At 47.4% G+C, this 19888-nt stretch overlaps 1 protein-coding gene across 3 annotated transcripts in view; it reads left to right on the top strand.

Annotated features, from left to right (window-relative positions):
- The window catches only part of Nap1l4 (nucleosome assembly protein 1 like 4), a 32706-nt gene extending 19509 nt beyond the window's left edge, over positions 1 to 13197 (top strand). For 2 of the 3 annotated variants that reach the window (XM_050137112.1, XM_050137110.1), the window contains 6 exons: positions 1756 to 1901; positions 3822 to 3844; positions 4228 to 4347; positions 5083 to 5112; positions 6140 to 6196; positions 12118 to 13197. In XM_050137112.1, coding sequence (XP_049993069.1) covers positions 1756 to 1901; positions 3822 to 3844; positions 4228 to 4347; positions 5083 to 5112; positions 6140 to 6196; positions 12118 to 12156 — 415 coding nt within the window. In that variant the 3' untranslated portion in view covers positions 12157 to 13197. Of the gene's footprint in view, positions 1 to 1755; positions 1902 to 3821; positions 3845 to 4227; positions 4348 to 5082; positions 5113 to 6139; positions 6197 to 7911; positions 7948 to 12117 lie in introns of all 3 variants that reach the window. The other variant, XM_050137111.1, reaches the window with a different exon arrangement.
- The last annotated feature ends 6691 nt before the right edge of the window (positions 13198 to 19888 follow it).

Here is a 19888-nt window from a genome sequence, read left to right as displayed (position 1 = left end):
AAGATGGTTGTGAGCTGCCATGTGGGTACTGGGGAGCAAATCCTGGTCTTCTTGTTTAGCCCACCTTGAAGTGTTTTTTTGTTTGTTTTTTTGTTCCTAGTCTTGTTTAGCCCACCTTGAAGTGTTTTTTTGTTTTGTTTTTGATTGTTTTTGAGACTGGGTCTCATGTACCTCTGGCTGGCCTCAAACTTGTTTTGTAGACTAGGCTGAGCTTAGAGTTCCTCATGCCTCTGTATCCCAAGTGCTGGGATTAAAGGCTGTGCCACCATCATGCCCATGAAAGCCCCAAATTCCTAAGAGCATTAATATTTGTTAAGTGGTGAAATTTGATGCAGGTCACAGCCCAGTGACAGCTTTGGAATTTGGCACTGCATCTGCCACCTGATGCCTGTCAGTTTTAGTCTCTAGGTCACTTGGTAGAGATGCAGCTTAAATTTGACTCCTATGGCTATGTCTCACTGTTCAGTAAATTGACTGTTGAAGAGCCAGCTCAGTGTTGTTACTGTCATTAAATGATTTGGGCTTCATTAAAATCCCAATTCAAAGGCTTGGAGTAATTAGGGCTAGCAAACATATTTTCCTGAGGACAGTCTGTCTTGTGGGAGAGGTGGTGTAGGAGACTGCTTCTCGGCTGCCCAGACTCCCAAAATAATAACTCAGAAACTGTATTAATCAAATCATTGCTTGGCTTATTAACTCTAATCTCTTATTGGCTAGCTCTTACATCTTAATTTAACCCACTTCCATTCATGCGTGTATTGCCATGTGGCTGTGGCTTACCGGCAAGATTCTATCCAGCATCTGTCTCTGGGGCTACGTGGCTTCTCTCCTACTCTTCTTCCTTCTCTCAGCATTCAGTTTAGTTTTCTCCACCTAACTTTGTTATATTCTGCTATAGGCTCAAAGCCGTTTCTTTATTCATTAACCAATAAAAGCAACACATATACAGAAGGACTTCCCACATCAGACTTGGCTTTATCATGTGTTCCTGAGCAGACATCATTCAGATACCACCATACGTGAGAAAGTGGTCCCTCATGTCCTATTTACTTAGTTGACTTCTGAGTTGAGTACTTGAGTGTTGACCGATATTTTTGTCCTGCAGCCATTTAGTCTCAAAGAAACACAGAGATCTACATTAATTATAAACTGGTTGACCTATTTGCTCAGATTTTTATTAACTAATTTTTATCTCATAAATTGGCCCATTATTCTTGTCTATGTTAGCCACGTGGCTTGGTACCTTTATCAGTATGGTGTTCTCATCTTGCTTTCTCTTCATCTTGGCAATGATTGTAGACTGAGCTTTCTTTTTCCCAGAATTCTCCTGTTCTTGTTGCCCTGGCCAAACAGTGTTTTATTAAAAGTACAAGTGACAAGTCTTTACAACGTACAAGACCATTGTCCCATAGCAAGTTAGTGTGGTAATTCTCAGTTTGTTCAGAGATTGCAGGTGATGCACTCTTGAACATTATACACACTTGGCAGGGTCTTGCACCAGAGATACATTTCAGAATCCCAGTGGAGAGAATGCTGTTGTCATTTCGGAGCTGTAAGGTTTTTGAGCATTGGTTACTCCAGGATGATGGGACTGAGCTAGCTTTTGTGAGCTGTCATACAGATGGGCTTTGGGTTATTTTTCTTGGTTTCCAGATTGCTGGTGTCAGAAGTTCCACAGGGCTGTGGTTTCCTTCCTGGATAGTAGTGGGATTTCTCTTGAAGCAAGTGTCTATAACAGATGCCTTGTCCCTGCAGGTGTACAATTGACTGGAAGAAGGGAAAAAATGTCACAGTCAAAACCATCAAGAAAAAGCAGAAGCACAAGGGCCGGGGCACCGTGCGAACCATCACCAAGCAAGTGCCCAATGAGTCCTTCTTCAACTTCTTCAGCCCCCTAAAAGGTGGGCAGGGTCAGCTCAGTGTGTTATGTGAAGTTGTTTCTTCATGTTGGCTTAGTTCTCAGGAGTTGTGTGTGCACCTCAGGAGAGGATGATCCCTTTCCTGAACATGGAGGGGAACAGGCCAGCTTCCTAGGCAAGAGGCAGGTACAGTCTTTAGGACCCTTCCTGGCTTAAACCAGTCAGAGTGCAAAGCTTCAGAATCACCTGTACAGCTTCTTTTTCCTATGAATTCAGTTTTACACAATTTAATAGAGCACAGGGATTTAGTTATAATTTCTATGTGATAAACACAAGTACATAGATTTACAGTTTTTAAAAGCTGGGAGCAAAACCGCAACACTGAAGCTTTTTGTTTTTGAGCTATACAATGAAGATGAAACCTTGAGCCTTGTAATAATTACTGCACTCTTGGCAGTTCTGAGAAAATTTTTTGACAGACCCTTTTTCAGTATTAGAGCATGGGTATGAAGGGACCATCATTGGATATAAATGTCCATCCCTGTAGCCAAGGTCAGCACATACAGAGTTATGTGTGCAACGTTAGGTGGGTCCCTCGCTGGATCTGGGCACTTGACTTGGTTTTGTCCCAGAACTCACTGCTGTTGTCTACTAAAATGCCCCTCATGGGACATTAGGGTGTTACTATTGTACTGGCCATTTTTATGATCTTTGAGCCCAGAAAATACAAAGTATATTGATTTCGTGAATAAAAACGCCCATAAGCTCAGTGCTCAAGTTTCCTGTGTAAGGAAGTCCCTTTTGACGAGTTGAACCAGGCTGGCTCTCTGGAGCTCAGGTAAAGGATTCTTGAGCCTTCAAGAGTCAGTTCGCTGAGCATAGTGGTGCACTGCACACCTTTCTTACCAGCATTTGGGAAGCAGAGACAGGATTTCTGTGAGTTCAAGGTCTGCCTGATCTACATAGTGAGTTCCAGGACAGCCAGGGCTACATAGTGAGACCCTGTCTTGGAAAATGAGAGAGGGAGAGAAAGAGAGGGAGAAGTTGGCTTCTCTGGGAATTTTCTTAAACCTGTTTTTAAAGCGTCAGCAAAAGTGGGATTGATATGCAGACATGATGTTAGGGGTGGTGATTGACAGTCGCACAGCTCTGAAGTTAGCCCATTCAGTTTCCAGTTTGCATTTTCGTCAGGCTGCACAGAACAGGATCAAGAACAAAGGATGGTGGCGGGGACGGATTGGTCTAGAAGGCAAGTGCTGGTGTGCTTGTCCCTGGAGAGTTGGGGTTCTAGCCATCAGACCCTGTGCCTTGTCCACATGGCAGCAGTCTCTTGTGCATAGTGCTCATCCAACCAACACTGTCATTGCAACAATGAATGATGCCAGGCTGTGACACTAAATGGTGTGAGCTGTGCTGGCACCACAGGATGAACAGAGAGGATTGGATTAACTCAGCACATTGCTAGTCAAGATCTAAATCATCTGTCAGGTGATGGTTCCTTTAGCTTCATAAAGTATGTATGACAAGAAGCCCACGTCTCCTTTTGGGCTGGTAAATGTCAGCACCACTCTGATGGTCTGACCCTCATGGATGAATCAGCCTTGACAAGCTGTACTCTCTCTGCAGGGCTGTCAGCCGACTGCACAAATTTTTCCTCCATAACAGATAGGCATGTACAATTCAGCATTTGTACGGTGCACAGGGTCAGCCTACATGGCAGCAGTTCACAGACTGCCAGCCTAGGACAGCTGGTTCACCTACTTCATCCTTCAAATGCAGACTTTTTTGACCCACAGCCTTCTCTAGTTGAAGTAGTGTAACCCATAGGGCTTATAAAATTATTTGCAAGGTGCCATGGTGCCTCATTGGGGTCTGCCAGCTGTCTGCCAGCTGGGTTCCCTTCAGTGTGGATGTTAAGACATTGGTTGCCATTGTAATGTGTGTTGTCTTTTCTTTTTCTAGCGTCTGGAGATGGAGAATCTCTGGTAAGATTTCCTGAATAGGCACTCCGATCCCTTCCTGCTCTGTTTGTTTCTGTAGTTAAAGTGAAGTCATTATACCTTGGGCCTGGGGAGAAATGTTTTTTTTTTTCATGCTTGTCCTTTACTCTTCACTAGAGACCCCAGTGTCCCTACTTTGAAACGTAGACAAATGGCAAAGCCGCAGCCCATCTGCTTTTTTGTTTTGCCTTCATGTTGTTTCATAGTATAATTTCAACATTGACTTTAATAAGGTCATTTTAAGTGACTTTGAATGTGGGGACTGTTATCTAGCAGTGTAGATGATTCAAAGTAAGGGCTGAAGGTAGGGTAAGGGTGTTAAGCATGTCTTTACTGAAATGAGTTAATGTGTTTGTTTTCCCTCGCAGGATGAAGATTCCGAATTCACCTTAGCCTCTGACTTTGAAATTGGGCACTTTTTCCGTGAGCGAATCGTGCCACGGGCTGTCCTCTACTTCACTGGGGAAGCCATAGAGGACGATGACAATGTAGGTGGGCTAGGGGGGTATGAAATGCCTAAATTCCTGTATGCAACTAGGCAGCTGATTTATTTAGTTTAGCCTTAGTCTTAGTTGTATTTGTTGCTGTGATGAAAAATCATGACCAAAAGCAACTTGGGGAGGAAGGGTTTGTTTCATTTTAAAGCTTGTAGTTCATCATCCAAGGAAGTAAGGTTAGGAGCCTGGAGGCAGGAACTGGTGCAGACACCATAAAGGATTGCTGCTTACTGACTTGCTCAGCCTTATTTAAAATAAATACCAGACCCACCAGCCCAGGGTAAGCTGGACCCTCCCACATTGATCATTAATCAAGAAAATATACCTCCGGTATGCCTCTAGGCACATCTCATGGAAGCATTTTCTCAACTGAGTCCAAATGGCTCTAATTGCCTCTGTTTTAGTCTGAAGATAGAAAGGGAGCTTATCCAGCATGCTCCAACCACAAACTCTGTTACTCCTCCCCATCCTTAACTCTTGTTTTGAGCAGCTTTCAATACTGGAAAGTCCCTCATCATACAGCACAGTGCTGCTCTGCTGGGCTGAGCTGGGCCTGCAACTACAGCATGTGCCTCTCGGACACCTGGATGGAGCGAGCCATCACTGCTTCTGTAGCAGCAGCACCAAGCTTCGTGCTACCTTTAGCATAGCAGGGTGCTTATAAGTTTGGTATTGGGGCTATATCATGGTTCTAGAAATTTAAGTTGTTTCTGTTTTCCCCTGCAGTTTGAAGAAGGCGAGGAGGGAGAAGAGGAGGTAAGGAAGAAGTTATATATAGTGTTCTCCCCTCAGCCTTGTGTGGCTTTGACGTCTTTGTTTGAAGTTAAGAGGTCAAAGGGCCTTGCTCTGATTTTGACCTTGTTACTTATAAAAATGTATCTTAGCTGGGTGGTGGTGTCACAGGCCTTTAATCCAAGCTCTTGTGAGGCAGAGACAAAAGGATCTTTGTGAGTTCTAGGCCAGCCTGGTCTAACGTGAGTTCCAGGACTGCCAAGGACAACTACTCAGAGAAACTTTGTCTTGAAGTACCTAACCCCCAAAGTACCTTAGTAAGCATATATAAGCAATATCTTAAGTTTTCATAAGTGTTTCCAAATTATCTCTGAAAACAAAAAGATATGCAGAGTAATTGTTAGTGACTGGCCCAAAAGCAGGTCTCCACTGTGATTTGCTTTTGGAAAGCAGAAACCACAGGAAACTGAGCCTCTAGATCAGTTTTAGATTCAGCTAAATCTGTCATCATCCCCCTTTATTTATTTTTTTCCCTTTTTTTTTGGTTTTTTCGAGACAGGGTTTCTCTGTAGCTTTGGTGCCCATCCCGGAACTAGCTCTTGTAGACCAGGCTGGCCTCGAACTCCCAGAGATCCGCCTGCCTCTGCCTCCCGAGTGCTGGGATTAAAGGCGTGTGCCACCGCCCGGCTTCCCCCTTTATTTTTAAAGAAATAATTTTCTAAGGTTTAAAGAAATTTTTATTTATGCTCATGTGTATATACTCATACATATATGTGCACTTGCGTGCTGCTGGTTCCTTTTTAGTGCAGAAGGCATCAGATTTGAGGAGAAATTTCCAGTGGTTATGAGCATAGGTCCTGTGAACTGAATTCAGTCCCTCTACGAGGGCAATTAGTGTGCTTAACTACCGAGTATCTATCTCTGAATCCTTTGGTAAGATTGGTTTGAGTTAGTAGAATAAGCTGTGTGTCACTTTCTACATGTTCAGGTGATGCCCTTTGGTCATATCACATCCCTAGTCACCTTTTACTTTTGTCTCCTTTTAATACAGGAATTGGAAGGAGATGAGGAGGGAGAAGAGGAGGATGATGCTGAGGTTAACCCCAAGGTTAGTTATTTGAGGACTTCCTGAGTACTGCACAGTGGGACTTTTGAAACTGTTCCCATTTTGAGGCAATGATGCTAGTAATACTTATGTCCAAAAAAAAAAAAATCTGCAGTTGAGGGCTGGAGAGATGGCTCAGCGGTTAAGAGCATTGCCCGCTCTTCCAAAGGTCCTGAGTTCAATTCCCAGCAACCACATGGTGGCTCACAACCATCTCACCAGATCTCACAACAATGAGGTCTGGTGCCCTCTTCTGGTCTGCAGACAGAATATTGTATACATAATAAGTAAATAAATAAATATTTTTTAAAAAAAAAATGTGCAGTTGAGGAAAGACACCTCATGTGCCTGAAGCATTAGGTGTCTGATTCAACGAGGTGTTGTTCTGTTCTATAGACTTGAGCATGTACCTGTGGCTTCCAGCTCTTCCTTAGAAGAATGCTATAATAGGAAGTACCCATGTTTGTCTACAGAGGACCTGGCAGGAATTGTGTGCTGTAGTAAAGAGAGCATTAGATTGTGGTCAGAACTTCACATTCACACTTGCTGAGAAGATTCAGCAAGTGATTATGATTGAAAACAGAACGGGAAGATTGGCTAAAGAAAACAAAAAAATGGACAGGCTGTGTTCCCAATTTTATCTGTTAAGTTTGTGGTTTTCCTCTGTGGCCTCAGGAGACTCTTGTTAGGGGACTGTGGGCACCTGATGATAGAATTCCCTGAGCACCGCTAGTACAGTCATACTGCCTTGTGTTTGACAGTATGTGGGGTCTGTAGAATGCACCCCTTCCTGGTGTCCCTGTGCTCTGCGTCTCTGGGCTAGTGTTTGTTGTCCTTGTTTTCCCTGTGTGGAGTGTGTGCTAACAACTGCCATTGCAATGACTTGGTGCTGTGGCTGCTGTCCTACTGGAAATGCATGCACCCACTAGGAGGTTCCTGAGGGAGAAATGAGTTATGGGCTGTTGACATAGCCATGAATGCTATTCTCCTTAAGGATCTCCTTTGGGTCACAGAGACTATGCTGGTGAGCCTGGGGATGGGGAGGCATGTTTCATGCCTTGTAGGCACGGATTGGACACACATTCACCGTCAGTTAGCTTAGCAGGGACCAGGGCAGCTTGTCACGTGCACACTTCAACGTGGTGTACCTTGGCCTTTGTGCTGTGCTTGTCTCACTTAGCCTCTGGTGTAGCCCCTCTCCCCCTTTTCTTTTTCCTGTTGTTTCCCCTTTGTCACCCTGCAGAGCTTTCTGTTTCTTCTCAGTCCCTGGTTTTGAAGAAAGCCTCTCACCCGGGTGATCATGTGATTAGTAAAAAGCCCTTTGGACACCTGGCCTCTTGCATTGTCTGGGTGTGGAGAGAAGCTACAAAAGTAATGGGGCACAATGGCGAGCTGTTGTTGTGAGCAGTCCAAGGGATGGTCCTGCTGTCCTTGGGTCAAGATGTGGTTCTGTGGCTTCACGTGCATCTTCCAAAGTGAAGGGTTACTGGAATCTGCACGCAAAAATTGCATTGAAACTGTTGTCTGGGAGTTGTTTGTTGTAAGAGGGAATGAGGTTCTGACCTTGGGAAGGAGTGCAGCTCTGCTGTACTGAAGCTGCTCCTGCCCCTGCTGGAAGCCTTTTGTATCATGAGAATGTGGCTGTTGCTTCCTGTATAATTTTGTGCATTTCATTTCTTTCATGCTGACAGTTCCTTTCAATTTTTTTCCCCATTTAGGTGTAATTTTTGTGTTAATCATTCATGCATTTCTAGGTAAGGTGGAATCTGTTCATACCTAACTTCCAAACTGCTGTCTGTACTTGATTCGTTGCATTATTTTGACTTCTGGGTCATAGACAGATGAAGTCTATCACATTGTGCAGGAGCTGATTCCTTGGGCCTTGTGAGCAGCGTTTGTACAGGGCTTCACAGCTAAATGTATTTGTAAAACCAGCAGACCAGTGAGGCTTAGCTCCTGTTTTCAGGGCCTGGTGGTTTTTTTGTTAACTAGGCAGTGAGTTGTACTTTGAGGGTGGGGAGGAACATTGTCACTCATGACTGAACAAGAGGTTCTGGGGGTGAGCAGCTGGCAGGATGGCCACAGGAGCCACTTTGGGCACACAGTCCTAGTAGGGGAGTTACCTGATGACTATGCTGACTCAGACACCTTTTGGCTATAGTTACCCTGGATTTGTGTAGGTGTCGGCTGGGTTTATACACTGAAGTAGGCATTGTGCAGACAAGTGAGTGAACAGAAGATTAGGTCAGATTGGTGGGAGTCCCTGCCAATGTGGAGACTATAAAGCCCCACTTCAAGATTGGTTGGAGGGTGACAGTCAGTTGTGGACATGGTATGAGGCACCTTTTCTTCCCTGTGTAGTCTGGAGAGCGTCCTTGACCCTTAGACAACTAGCAGGGAGGAGAGACCCTTGCCAGTGACAAGGCCTTCCTGTGGGTGCTCACAGTTTAACTAATGCTGCAGTAGAGAAGGAAGGAAGAAGAGTGGGAGGTGCCGTAAGGATCTCACGTCCCATCTCATGGGTAGGCCCCTGTCTTCATTGTGAAGACAACAGTTGATAGGAATTGTCCAGAATGACAGCACAGTCCTACAGAGACTCGACCTGTTGTCCTTGGTGGGCTCACTCTGGAGCCATCTTTACTCCAGCAGTTAAATGCAGTTGATGGCAGTATTAAAGATAACCTGTTTATAAAGGCCATAGTAGCAGCAGACCATGGGAGGTATCCATCTTCAGGTAGCTTTGGTATGGGCCTTACTCCTTCGTGCAGCTGGCATAGTGGTCTCAGCTCCACCTTTCTCAGACCCACTGTGCTCTTGATAGCTGCACCTTTATGTCCTGTGGTAGGCAAGGTTTTTGCTTACTTGTGCATTTTAAGTACTAGCTCCCCTCCATTGATATGCAGGCTAGCTTTGAGTGGTCATTGTCATTAAGATTTGTGATGTGGCAGGTGTTACAGTACAGTTACAGTTTAGTTTCTGACTACGTCACGGGCCAAAGCCAGTAAATGTCCTGTTTGCAAAATCCCCTTCAAAATCTTGTTGCCTCAGTGAGAGCACCAGTGGACACTGCTGTCCGCTGCCTGGCAGGGGTGGGGTTTGGAGCTTTAGCATCCCTGTTTAAGCCTGCTGCCTCATCACTCTTGCCTTGCCGATGGCCTCTTCCACCTTAGTAAGGGTTGTGCTCCGTAGCAGCTTCATCCTACATTGCTGTGGTCTGTGTTTTAGATTTTACACCCTCGCTTTTGGTTTTATTGAAGACACAAATGTTAGGTTCTTGTCAAAAAATGCCACTTCATTTTAGTAACAGTACAGGATGCCTGTATTCTGAAGCAGGTAGGAGGCACCCACTCCTGGTCCACCGGTTTTCCACCTGCAATGCCTCTTGTTCCATTTGCGTTTTTTATTTCCCTCTGTGCTGGGAGTGGACCCCAGTTGTACCCCAGCCCATGGAGCTCACACCCCTTCCCGTGTGTGCATCGCTTGCCTTCCTCTCTCCTGTCCCTGCTGTACTCGCCTGGGACACCTTGTCTCCCTGACGCTCTCTAGGTCAGTAGGTAAGTTACCTTGGCCACTGTGTTGACTGCCTCTAGGTCTAGCCTTGGCTATCTTCTGACAGCTCTTGCTTGAGTCACATCTGTATTGGGGTTTTCTAGAAAAACAACTCATTCCAACAATGGCTATCTCCCACCAGAAAGCTGAAAAATCTGATCCTTGTTCAGTCCACAAGACTGCTTGTCTTCAGCAGATCCTGTATATGTGTCAGATTTGCAAAGAGGTAGACTCTAATGCCAGTGAAGAAATGGATTTGCTAGAGTGAGGGCAAGCAGACAAGAGTTCTTTACATAAGTGTGGCCTGTATTTAAGGTGGGTCTTCTTACCTCAAATAATCTAATCAAGAAAAATCCCTCACAGGAGTGCCTGACAGCTTGGGCTTGAATTAATTCCAGGTGTAGTCAAGTTGACAACTGAGAATAGCGTAGCATCTCGGGGCTTGGGTTTCTTGTTGACTTACAAGGCTCATGAGACACAGGTAGAGAGATGGGAGTCCCAACCTGGAGAGCTCAGTATGTCCCTGTGTTCTTCTTGTCACAATCAGTTTAGAGGCTGGAGAGATGGATGGCTCAGCTGTTAAGAGCACTGGCTGCTCTTGCACAGAGGACCTAGGTTCAATTCCCAACAACCACACAGTAGCTAACAACCACCTGTGATTCCAGTTATAGAGTATCCAATGCCTACCCTCACATAGACACACACACACATAATTTTTTAATTGAAAAAAAGTAAAGGTCAGACCAGGCCAGGGTTCCCCCTTGCATGTTTTGACACTGTGTATATATTTTTCCTCTGAAGTGTGGTGTCTTAAGGTAGTCTGGGGGTAGGGCGTGTCATACCATAAATACTTCTGGTGTTAACCTTAAATGTTCACACAATGCAGACTTTTCTTATTAGATACCCATAGCCGTGTCAACTAATAGAATTGCTTTTAATAAATTTATTTTATTGGGGCTAGAAAGATGATGGCTAAGCAGTTAGGAGCAACTCACAGTGGTCTATAACTCTAGTCCAGGGAATCTGACCACCCCTCTTCTGACTTCTGCTGGCACTAGGAGCATATGTGATACACAGACATACATGGAGCCAAAACACCCATGCACATAATAAAATAAGAATAACAGCTGGAGAGATGGCTCAGCGGTTAAGAGCTCTGCCTGCTGTTCCCAGCAACCACATGATGACTCAGAACCATCTGTAGTAAGATCTGGTGCCCACTTTTTACCTGCAGAACACTGTATACATAATGAATAAATAGATTTTTTTTTTTTTTTAAAGAACAGCATAGTGGTGTGGTGCATGCCTTTAATCTTAGCACTTGACAACCAGAGGCAGGTGAATCTCTGAGTTCAAAGCCATCCTGGTCTACATAGTGAGTTGTGAAAACAAAGACAAAAAAGGTTTGTTTGGTTTTTTTTTTTTTTAAGCAGTTGAGAGGCTAAGGCAGGCAGATCACTGTGAGTTCGAGGGCAGCCAGAACTACGTACATAGTCCTTGTCTAAAAATAATTGATTTTTGATGGGTGCTGAAGATAAAACCTAGGGCCTTGGGCATGTCAGACAAGTGCTCCAACACTGGGCTACATCACCAGCTCTTGTTACTTAGAGACACAAGAGTCTCAGTTTGTGGGTCAGGCTGGACTTGAGCATGGTATTTCTCTGTCTTATTCTGGAATTACAGACTTTTCTCACCATACTCCACAGTCACAGTGATTTCTAGTCATAGTCCCCTGGGATTCTGGGCAGCAGATAAGTTGAGTACACCTCTTAGCTCTGAGGTAACATTGAAGTACTTGTCTAGCCTTGGGCTTTAAATGGCCTCCATATAAAGTTCCCCAGATCCTGACTGTGTTTTAAAGGCACCAGGTTTTTGTGTTCGATTGAAAACGGGCATGATTTGGACACCTGCTTTGTGAGACCGATGGACGTGGTTCTTCACAGGAGTTAGCCCCTGGCTATTTGCTCCTGCACCGTGAGCTACTGGAGTTGAACCTGTTAGGGTGGTGTTCTCTGTCTGGAGAGAACCAGCCTGCTGGGAAGGACAGCATTCCCTGAATACCAAGGACAGAACTGACCCTGGGAGAGGAGGTTTCTGGTAGAGATGGGGTGGTCTGTACCAACAGCCTCTTGTGCAGTTCATTTCTGTGGCCCCTAGCACATTCTGAGTTAGACTTTGTATTAGAACAGAAGAGCAAGCTCCTGGAACTTTTTCTGGGGAGTCGACTTGTTCCCACGTCAGCTCTTAAAGTCTGTTTGCCGAGTCATCTTTTTGGTAAGAAGGAAAAGCTCCTTGAATATTGGTTCTTGTGGGACGGGGAGATTTGCTGAGTGATGCTGGTTTTATTTCCTTCAAATTTTGTATTCTCTTTGCAGAAAGAACCCAGCCAGCCGGCGGAGTGCAAGCAGCAGTAAGAAGCAGCGACCCTGAGGGGGCCATCTTGTGGACGGATGTCAGGACCCCAGGCCGCAGGCAGGGTCCTCAGTCCCTGCCAAAGCAGAATTTTGTTTGACAGTGCTGTGACATCTAACCATTTCCAAGTGCATGATTCCTCTCCCCCTTCCCTTCTTACTTTGCTTAACTTGTACAATGGAGACTAGGCTGCAGTTCAGAATAGGAGATTTAGTTGTAGCACCTGCAGCCTTGGTGCCTGAAGTCCATGTAGGGTTGGCTGGGGTTGTGCCTGGGATTGGCAGAGCCTGGTGATTCTGTGTACGCTACTGAAGAGGCTCGTGGTTTCCAGCCACTGAACTTCGTGGGAAGCTGCTCCAGCTGCTGTACCTAGTCATCTCCCAAGCACTATAGAAGAGGCTGTGCTCGCCTTAGAGCGTGTGGGTTTTTTGTTTTGTTTTCTTTCTTTTTTTTTTTCTCCTCACCCTCCTCCCTTGAGTTTTGGTTTCAGGGCTGGGTGGGTTGTGGCACACGCCTCTGAGACCAGAACCCTCTGAGACCAGAACCGTCTGGTTCATCCTGTACTTATTTATTCACTTGTGCTTGGGGGGCTTTGAACTTCACTGTCCTCCTCCTCCCACTTACGAGACCATGTTGCTGACTTGACCAGAAGGATGTGGCATCAAATGGAGTGAGGCCCGTGGAGGAAGCCCTGCTGCCTCCTGCCACTAGCTGTTCTGTGCCATGCAGACCACGTGTTGTTGTCGCCTCCGGAGTGTGCTAGGCTGTAGCCAGGGGGCAAAAGTCCTCCCTCACTAGGGATGGCTGGCCTGTAGAGCACAGCTTCAGCTTGCACACCAGGGCCACACCTGGGTTTGGTGACCAGTTGGTGGTTGGTGTGTGTGTGTGGTTGTGGTCGTTGGTAGCCAGGACAGCCATGTCCACAGTGACCAGCCATGTAGAGCGTGCTCAGCCTTACCTGATAACACATTTGTAACTGAATATGGTGTTTTCAATTTGTACAGAATAGTTAGAATATTCTATTAAAGTTGTGAAACATGAAAGGAGCACTGTTTTCCTGACAACCCACCTGACCCTCCTGACTGCCCACCCTGATGGACTGAACTGAGTGGCTGCAGACTTCACTCTGGGCTCTGTAAAAGCTTAGCTGTAAAAAACTAATTCTTGGAGCTGTTTGATTGTGGAGTCATCCTGGGGCCCTGGGAATATTATGCTACTGTAGGAAAGGCCTAAGAAATTGGGGTAAGGGTGCTCTTGAGCCATAGCTTTGCAGAGCACTGGCTTCCAGAGGAACAGAACCCACATTCTGGCTAACAATCATCTGTAACTCCAATTCCAGGGTATCTGGTGCCCTTTTTCTAGCCTTTGGGCACTGTTGGCATGTAGTGCACAGGTCTATATGCCCGTGCACATTCATACAATAGGATGAATCGTTTTACTTTTTGAGACAGGATTTCTCTTTGTAGCCCTGGCTAGCCTGGAACTTACTATGTTAGACCAGGCTGGCCTACAGAGATCCGCCTACCTCTGCCTCCCCAGTGCTGGGATTAAAGGCATGTGCCATCACTGCCCATCTAAGATATAACTTAAGAAAACACCTGAATCAGGCTGTGTCCTGTGCATTCGGGATCCAGGAGAGATGCGAACCTCACGGGATTGTATGAGGTTTTTGTTTTTATTAAAGTTTGTTGGGGAGGGGTGACTGAGATGATGTTGCTATAGATCTGTCTTGCCTCTAACCTGCAACGCCTTAACTGCCTTAGACCCCCACGTGCTAGAAGGTCAGTTTGGTAGCCTTTTCTGACTGAACCTAATGGGGAAGAGCTTATCCCTGGGATGCCTATCTTATGTGGTCAGTTACAGAAGGCTTACACTGGTTATGGTGGCACATGCCTTTAATTCCAGCACTTGGGAGGCAGAGGCAGGCAGATCTCTTGAGCTTGAGGCCAACCTGGTCTACAAAAGGACATCAGGACAGCCATGGGTATTCCACAGAGAAAACCTGTTTAAAAAACAACAAAGTGTCTTACTCTCCCTACAAGTCTAGTGTCCCCCTGGCCTGCCTGCGTGACTGCTCTGTCCTTTGCCTCATCAAAGCCACAGAAAGTAGTGGGAGAATCAGTCTTGGAGGTGGGCGTGCATTAGGTGCTTTGACAATGCTATGCTTTCTTCATCCTGTGTCATTCTCTAGGGAATCCTCATTTGTGATGGCAGTCCTGCATGCTGCCCCTTACTCCCAGCCTAGTGTGATGGGAGTCACTGAGTCTCCACCTGAGCCATTTAAATTCACTTACAATCCTGCATTTCACATGCCGTTAAAAGATCAGGTAACGCACAAAATTATGTGCTTGGGTGTGTTAGCCTGGTGATCCAGCTGGTGTCACAGCAGCAAATAAGGGGTGCTCTCTGTGCTGGCCTTGTCTCTGCCTCCTAATTTGCCACCCATGGGTCATAGGCCTAGAGCTGGCAAGGGGCTGTTGGCATTGTGTGCAGCACTTTGCACCAAGGCTCCTGTACCCTTTGAATGAGGTGGGTGCCCGTGGCAGACATCTTGCACCAAGGCTCCTGTACCCTTTGAATGAGGTGGGTGCCCTTGGCAGACATCCAACAGGCCAAAAGTACAGAGGGTGCCCATTGTTATGGTTCTCAGAGGCGAGCCATGACAGTGCAACCTTTGGTGTGGGAAGACATAGCAGGAGGGCAGCTTGTGGGGTTACCCAGAATAGAGGTGGACCCGGAGGTGTTCAGGGACCCACCTGCTTTGGCACTGGGTCGTGGACCTGGGCTACCTGTGATTGGAGGTTCCACACTTTTGCCTACGCTCTGGAGTCACAAGAAGAGGGGTTACAGCATGAAGCCCAAAACTCTGACCACTGCTAGATGCTCAGAGATCCCAAGAAATTTGTCATTCACTGACCAATCCTGTAGACCCGGGGCAGCAAGCTCTGGGCTATCACTGAAGTATTCCAAATGAGGCATCTAAGTCTCTGGCCAAGGGCTGTGCCTTCTGACTTCCTCTTGCACAGCCTCAACTCCACCTAGGCTGCTGGTGTCAGGGCAGTGGCTGTGTGAGGAGCCTTCACCATGGAAGGGTAAGATGGCATTCAGCCACTGAGATCCCAATTTAAAGCATCTTGTTGCCTAGCTGGTCTCTCTCACCCACTGAAATGCCTAGCCCCAGTGCCTCTCTGGGTGGAACTGGATGGTGCTACCCTGCTAGGGTTTGCATTTGCCTCTGGTAGTGAGGATTACCTGGGAATGCTATGGGGGAGCTAGCTCTGGCCTCTCAGTTGGGTCAGCCAAAATTGTTCGGCTACTGAGTTCTGGCCCAGGACTGAGCTCCCAGTGGGTGCCACTTCCAGCTCCAGCCTGCTAAGGAGACCTTGACCTGTAGAGGGGCCAGGCTGTCAGAAGAATCTCCAGCATTCCCCAGGCTTCCTGCCAGTTACATAATCCAGCGAAGGCCTTCCAGGCCTTCCTCTGCAGACATAAGGCTCACATCCTTCCACCCCAGACTGGGTCCAAGCCTACCCAACAGCTGGCACTACCCAGGCAGGTGTTCATCTAACCTGCTTTCCTGTATGTGGAGTCATTTTTCAAACATGGACGAAGTCCTGACAGGAAACACTGCCCAGTGCATAGACCACTAGCCTAGAGTTTTTGGACATCAATGGCTGAAGAATGAGGCCTGCAGACACCAAGACCAAGTAAACTTCACGTGCCTGGATGGAGCCTCTGTGCCAGCCAACTGCCTGGCCATGCTGATTCCTCTCCCAGGTGGAGACCGGATGTTGTCTGTGACAACCCAATATGTGGTGTATGGGGCAGATCACACTCTGGTGCCTCAGATAACTCAATCCCTGGGGTCCCAGTGTGTCTAACTGCCCCTGCCCACTCCAGCCGCCCCAGTCCAGTACTAGAGGACAGACAGCTGCTGCCTTCTGCAGGGTGCTATCAGGAAGCCTTAGGATGCCTTTGAGTCTCAGCCTGCTTAAGTTCTGACTGGACTGGCACTCCTAAACCCCGTGTTCATCTGGGGAGCAGAGAGCAGGTGGCTCCTGTGGCTATTACGTGCTGAGACTTGGAACGAGCCCCACCCCCCTGGCCAGCCATTCCCTGCTCTGCTTTGGTGTGGGGGAGGGGTCTGGTCCCTGAGCATCACCACTGAGGGTGAAGGTAGGGGCAGTGATGAGCATGAACTCACTGGCCAGGCCCATTCCATGTTCGATGGATGCAGGACAAGTGCTCTCAAGCTGGCCCCCAGGTATGCAGAAGTGGCAAAGAGTCTGCATATGTAATCAAGTAAAGGGATGGCCGTGAGTCAGCAGGTGGGCCTTCAGCCTGCCTTTGCTGAAGCCCAGTGACTTGCTGTGGAGTGCCCCTCCAACTGCTTCTCCGGGCACATATCAGGACAGGCATCCATGAGCTGGATGCCAGTGACATCAGACACCTCCAAATCCTGCTTCACTGTGTTCACACAGTGTGTGACACCAGGAAGCCCTCCCTGCCTGGGTCTTGGCCTTGACCCTGGTAGCGCTTCTATCACATTGCACCAATATCGAGGAGCAGCAGTGAGCCTCCTCCCTCGTTCCAGAGTGCAAATATCCATAATGTCGTCAGGTCTTCAACTTCCCAGTCCTGACAACATTGCTGGCTGCTTCATCTGTGTGTGCCCCTGGGAGTGGTCACCCAGACTGCCCTTAGACCTGCTGGTCACATGACTTCCCAGTATGGAAGCATAGAACACATACAGTTCCACAAATGTGGCAGGGCTTTGCTTCCTGCAGATTTCAGAGGGTCTTCCTTCTGCTCCCAGTCCTAAGAATCTCCAGTGTCCTTAGCCTGTGGCCCTGTCACTGCTGTCTGCCCTCAGTCTTCACCCAGACTCCTCCTCTCCATGTGTCTTAGAGGACACCGGGGATGGCATTTCTGGCTACCCGGGAAACATCTCTAGCCAATAAGGTCATGCTCTCAGGTTCTGAAGATTAGGAGGTGGTCTTTGGGGGCCACCACTCAGCCAGGGAACACTCCTTAAATATCAGGTGAGATGGGGAGGTGTCCACAGAAACCCCAGTCTAGGAACATTTGGGTAGTTGGTGAGGTGGTGTCTACTGTGAGGGATGCCCCTCACAGTCCTCTCAGTTCTTTTCCCATAGTGAGTTCATAGCTGCTCCTTCAGCTCCTTGACTGGAGCCCGGCGAGGGCAGGACTCATTAGGCCCCACCTCCCTCTTCTGTCAGACAAGTGGGCCCCCTCAGCTCCCCAGGCCTGGCCAGCATGGACTCATTTTACCAGCCCTGCAGGTGCCGTGCCCACCTGTGAATCCTGAGAACAAGTCTGTGTTCCATCCAGTTTGGCTCAGCACATCAAGGAGCTGAGTCCTGCTCTTGCTGACCTTTGCACCTGGTCCATCCATGCTTCTGGCTTCGGAATGTCTCAGAAGAGCTTTTGACTGTCTTCAGACTCATCTCCCAAGTGCCCTGGTTGGTTCTAGCAGACATTTTCATGTGCTTCATTGCCAGGACCTTGAGAACTTAGAGCAAGGATCCTGCAAGCTGGGTGGTGGTGCACACCTTTAATCCCAGCACTCAGAAGACAAAGGCATCACAGTGGTTCTCTGAGTTCAAGGCAAGCTACAGAGCAAGTTCTAGGACAGCTGAGGTTACCCAGAGAAACCCTGTCTTGAAAAACAATAGCAACAACAACCAAAAGAAAAAAGAAAAGGAAAGAAAGGTTACTTACTCTAGGTGGCAGCACACTCCAGCAAATGGGAACCAGGGACAGAGAGGACAGCTCCGGAGACTGAGGACAGGATGACAGCAAAGACCTGAAACCAGGCAGGGCAGGTAGATCAGGTCTCTGCCCAGGCTTTTTGCTTTGCTTAGGCCGTAGATGGGGAGAAGAGGAATCCATGACTGACCTCACTAGAGACTAACTGTCCTAGACTAGAGACTCTCTGGTATCAGGTGCTGACTTCTGCAGTGTGCCTGAGGACCTGCCCTTGATGAGAGGCAAGCCTCAGACACCCTAGCAGTCCTTGAGGAGGCAAGGGGAGAATATTGAAGGCAGGAGGGCAGGAGAACCAGTCGAAAGCCTCTGTGAGTTCACAGCCCACAGGAAGAGGGTGGCATTCAGCCCCCGACAGGCTCCATGACACATTGTTTCCTCATAGGCTGGCTGCTTCACCAAGCTGGTTGGACAAGTGCCTATCAGGCTGGCCTCATCACCACGAGGAGGTGACCTCTTTGGGGAAGTTCCAAAGAGGTGCCTTCTTTCTCCCAGCTGAGCCAGAGCCTCACACCGCTCAGCTCCAGTGCCAAGGAGTCAGGCAGCTAGAAAGGACAGCAAGTGTTCAGGCAGGAAGTTTAGGGACACATAACCCTCTGTGGCCTGCCTGGGTGGCTCAGTTTGTGTCAATCTGGATACTGCCCCAATAAATATTAGTAAACTTGGCCGGGAGTGACGCTGGCTGATGTGAGAGGCTTAGTCCCCTATGCTGCCCCACTTCTGAGAAGCCCTAACCCAGCACCATCCCCACACCAAGTTAAGGGACTATTTCCTGATTCCAGGTACTGGGTGCAATAGAGCCTACCTTTTTTTAGAACCACTTATTTCTTTGTTGATTGATTGACTGATTAATTAATTTGCGTGTGTGTGGAAGTCAGAGGACAACTGTGGGTATCAGTTTTCTGATGTGGGACCATGTGGGTTCTGGGAATCTACAGGTGTTGCCAGATCTGATGGCGAGTACTTTGAACTGGTTTAGTCATCTCATCAGCATCCCTCCCCCTTTAAAATGTTTATTTCTAGGCATGGTGGGACACACCTTAAATTTCAGCAACCAGAGGCAGGCCGATCTCTCTTGAGTTCAAGGCTAGCCTGGCCTAATGGCCAGGTCAGCCAGGGCTACACAATGGGACCCTGTTTTAAAAATAAACAGACAGGGGGGCTGGAGAGATGGCTCAGTGGTTAAGAGCATTGCCTGCTCTTCCAAAGGTCCTGAGTTCAATTCTCGGCAACCACATGGTGGCTCACAACCATCTGTAATGAGGTCTGGTGCCCTCTTCTGGCCTGCAGACATACACACAGACAGAATATTGTATACATAATAAATATTTAAAAAAAAGAAATTTGGTGAAGATGGAATTGAACAAGGGGACTGTGTTTCAATCCCAGTAAGCAGCAGAACTTGGCAGTTTCTGCCACATGGTTCTGAAGTTAAGAATAGAAGAAAGGGCTATGGAATTTGTCTCCACAACTAAGGAAAGCCACTGAGGCCAGACACGTGTCAGGGTGTGTTGAAATATGAGCGGCGGGGCTGCGTCCTCAGCACCCCAGCCGCCTGCTAGCTTATGCCCAAAATAACAACACACAAACTGTATTCATTTAAAGACTGCTTGGCCCGTTTCTATCTAGCCTCTTCTAGGCTAATTCTCACATATTAATTTAGCCCATTTCTAATAATGTATGTAAGCACCCCAAGGTGCACTTACCGGGAAGATTCTAGCCTACGTCCATCCTGAGTCGGAGCTTAATCACGTGTGTCTCTGAGAGCAGAGCTATCTCGCGTCTGTCTGAGGAGTCTTACCTCACTTCCTCTTCCTCATGTTTACTCCTCCCACCTATGTTTTAACCTATCAGGGCAAGCAGTTTCTTTATTTAATTAACCAATGATCTTCCTCAATCAAGGGTGTCCCTACATAGAGACCTAGAGAGGCCACTGCATGAAGCGCT

The sequence above is a fragment of the Alexandromys fortis genome, unplaced genomic scaffold, assembly GCF_014885135.2.
Source record: "Alexandromys fortis isolate MF-2015 unplaced genomic scaffold, M_Fortis_MF-2015_v1.1 scaffold_3, whole genome shotgun sequence".
Lineage (NCBI taxonomy): Eukaryota > Metazoa > Chordata > Mammalia > Rodentia > Cricetidae > Alexandromys > Alexandromys fortis.
This window is presented reverse-complemented; position numbering and strand designations above follow the sequence as displayed.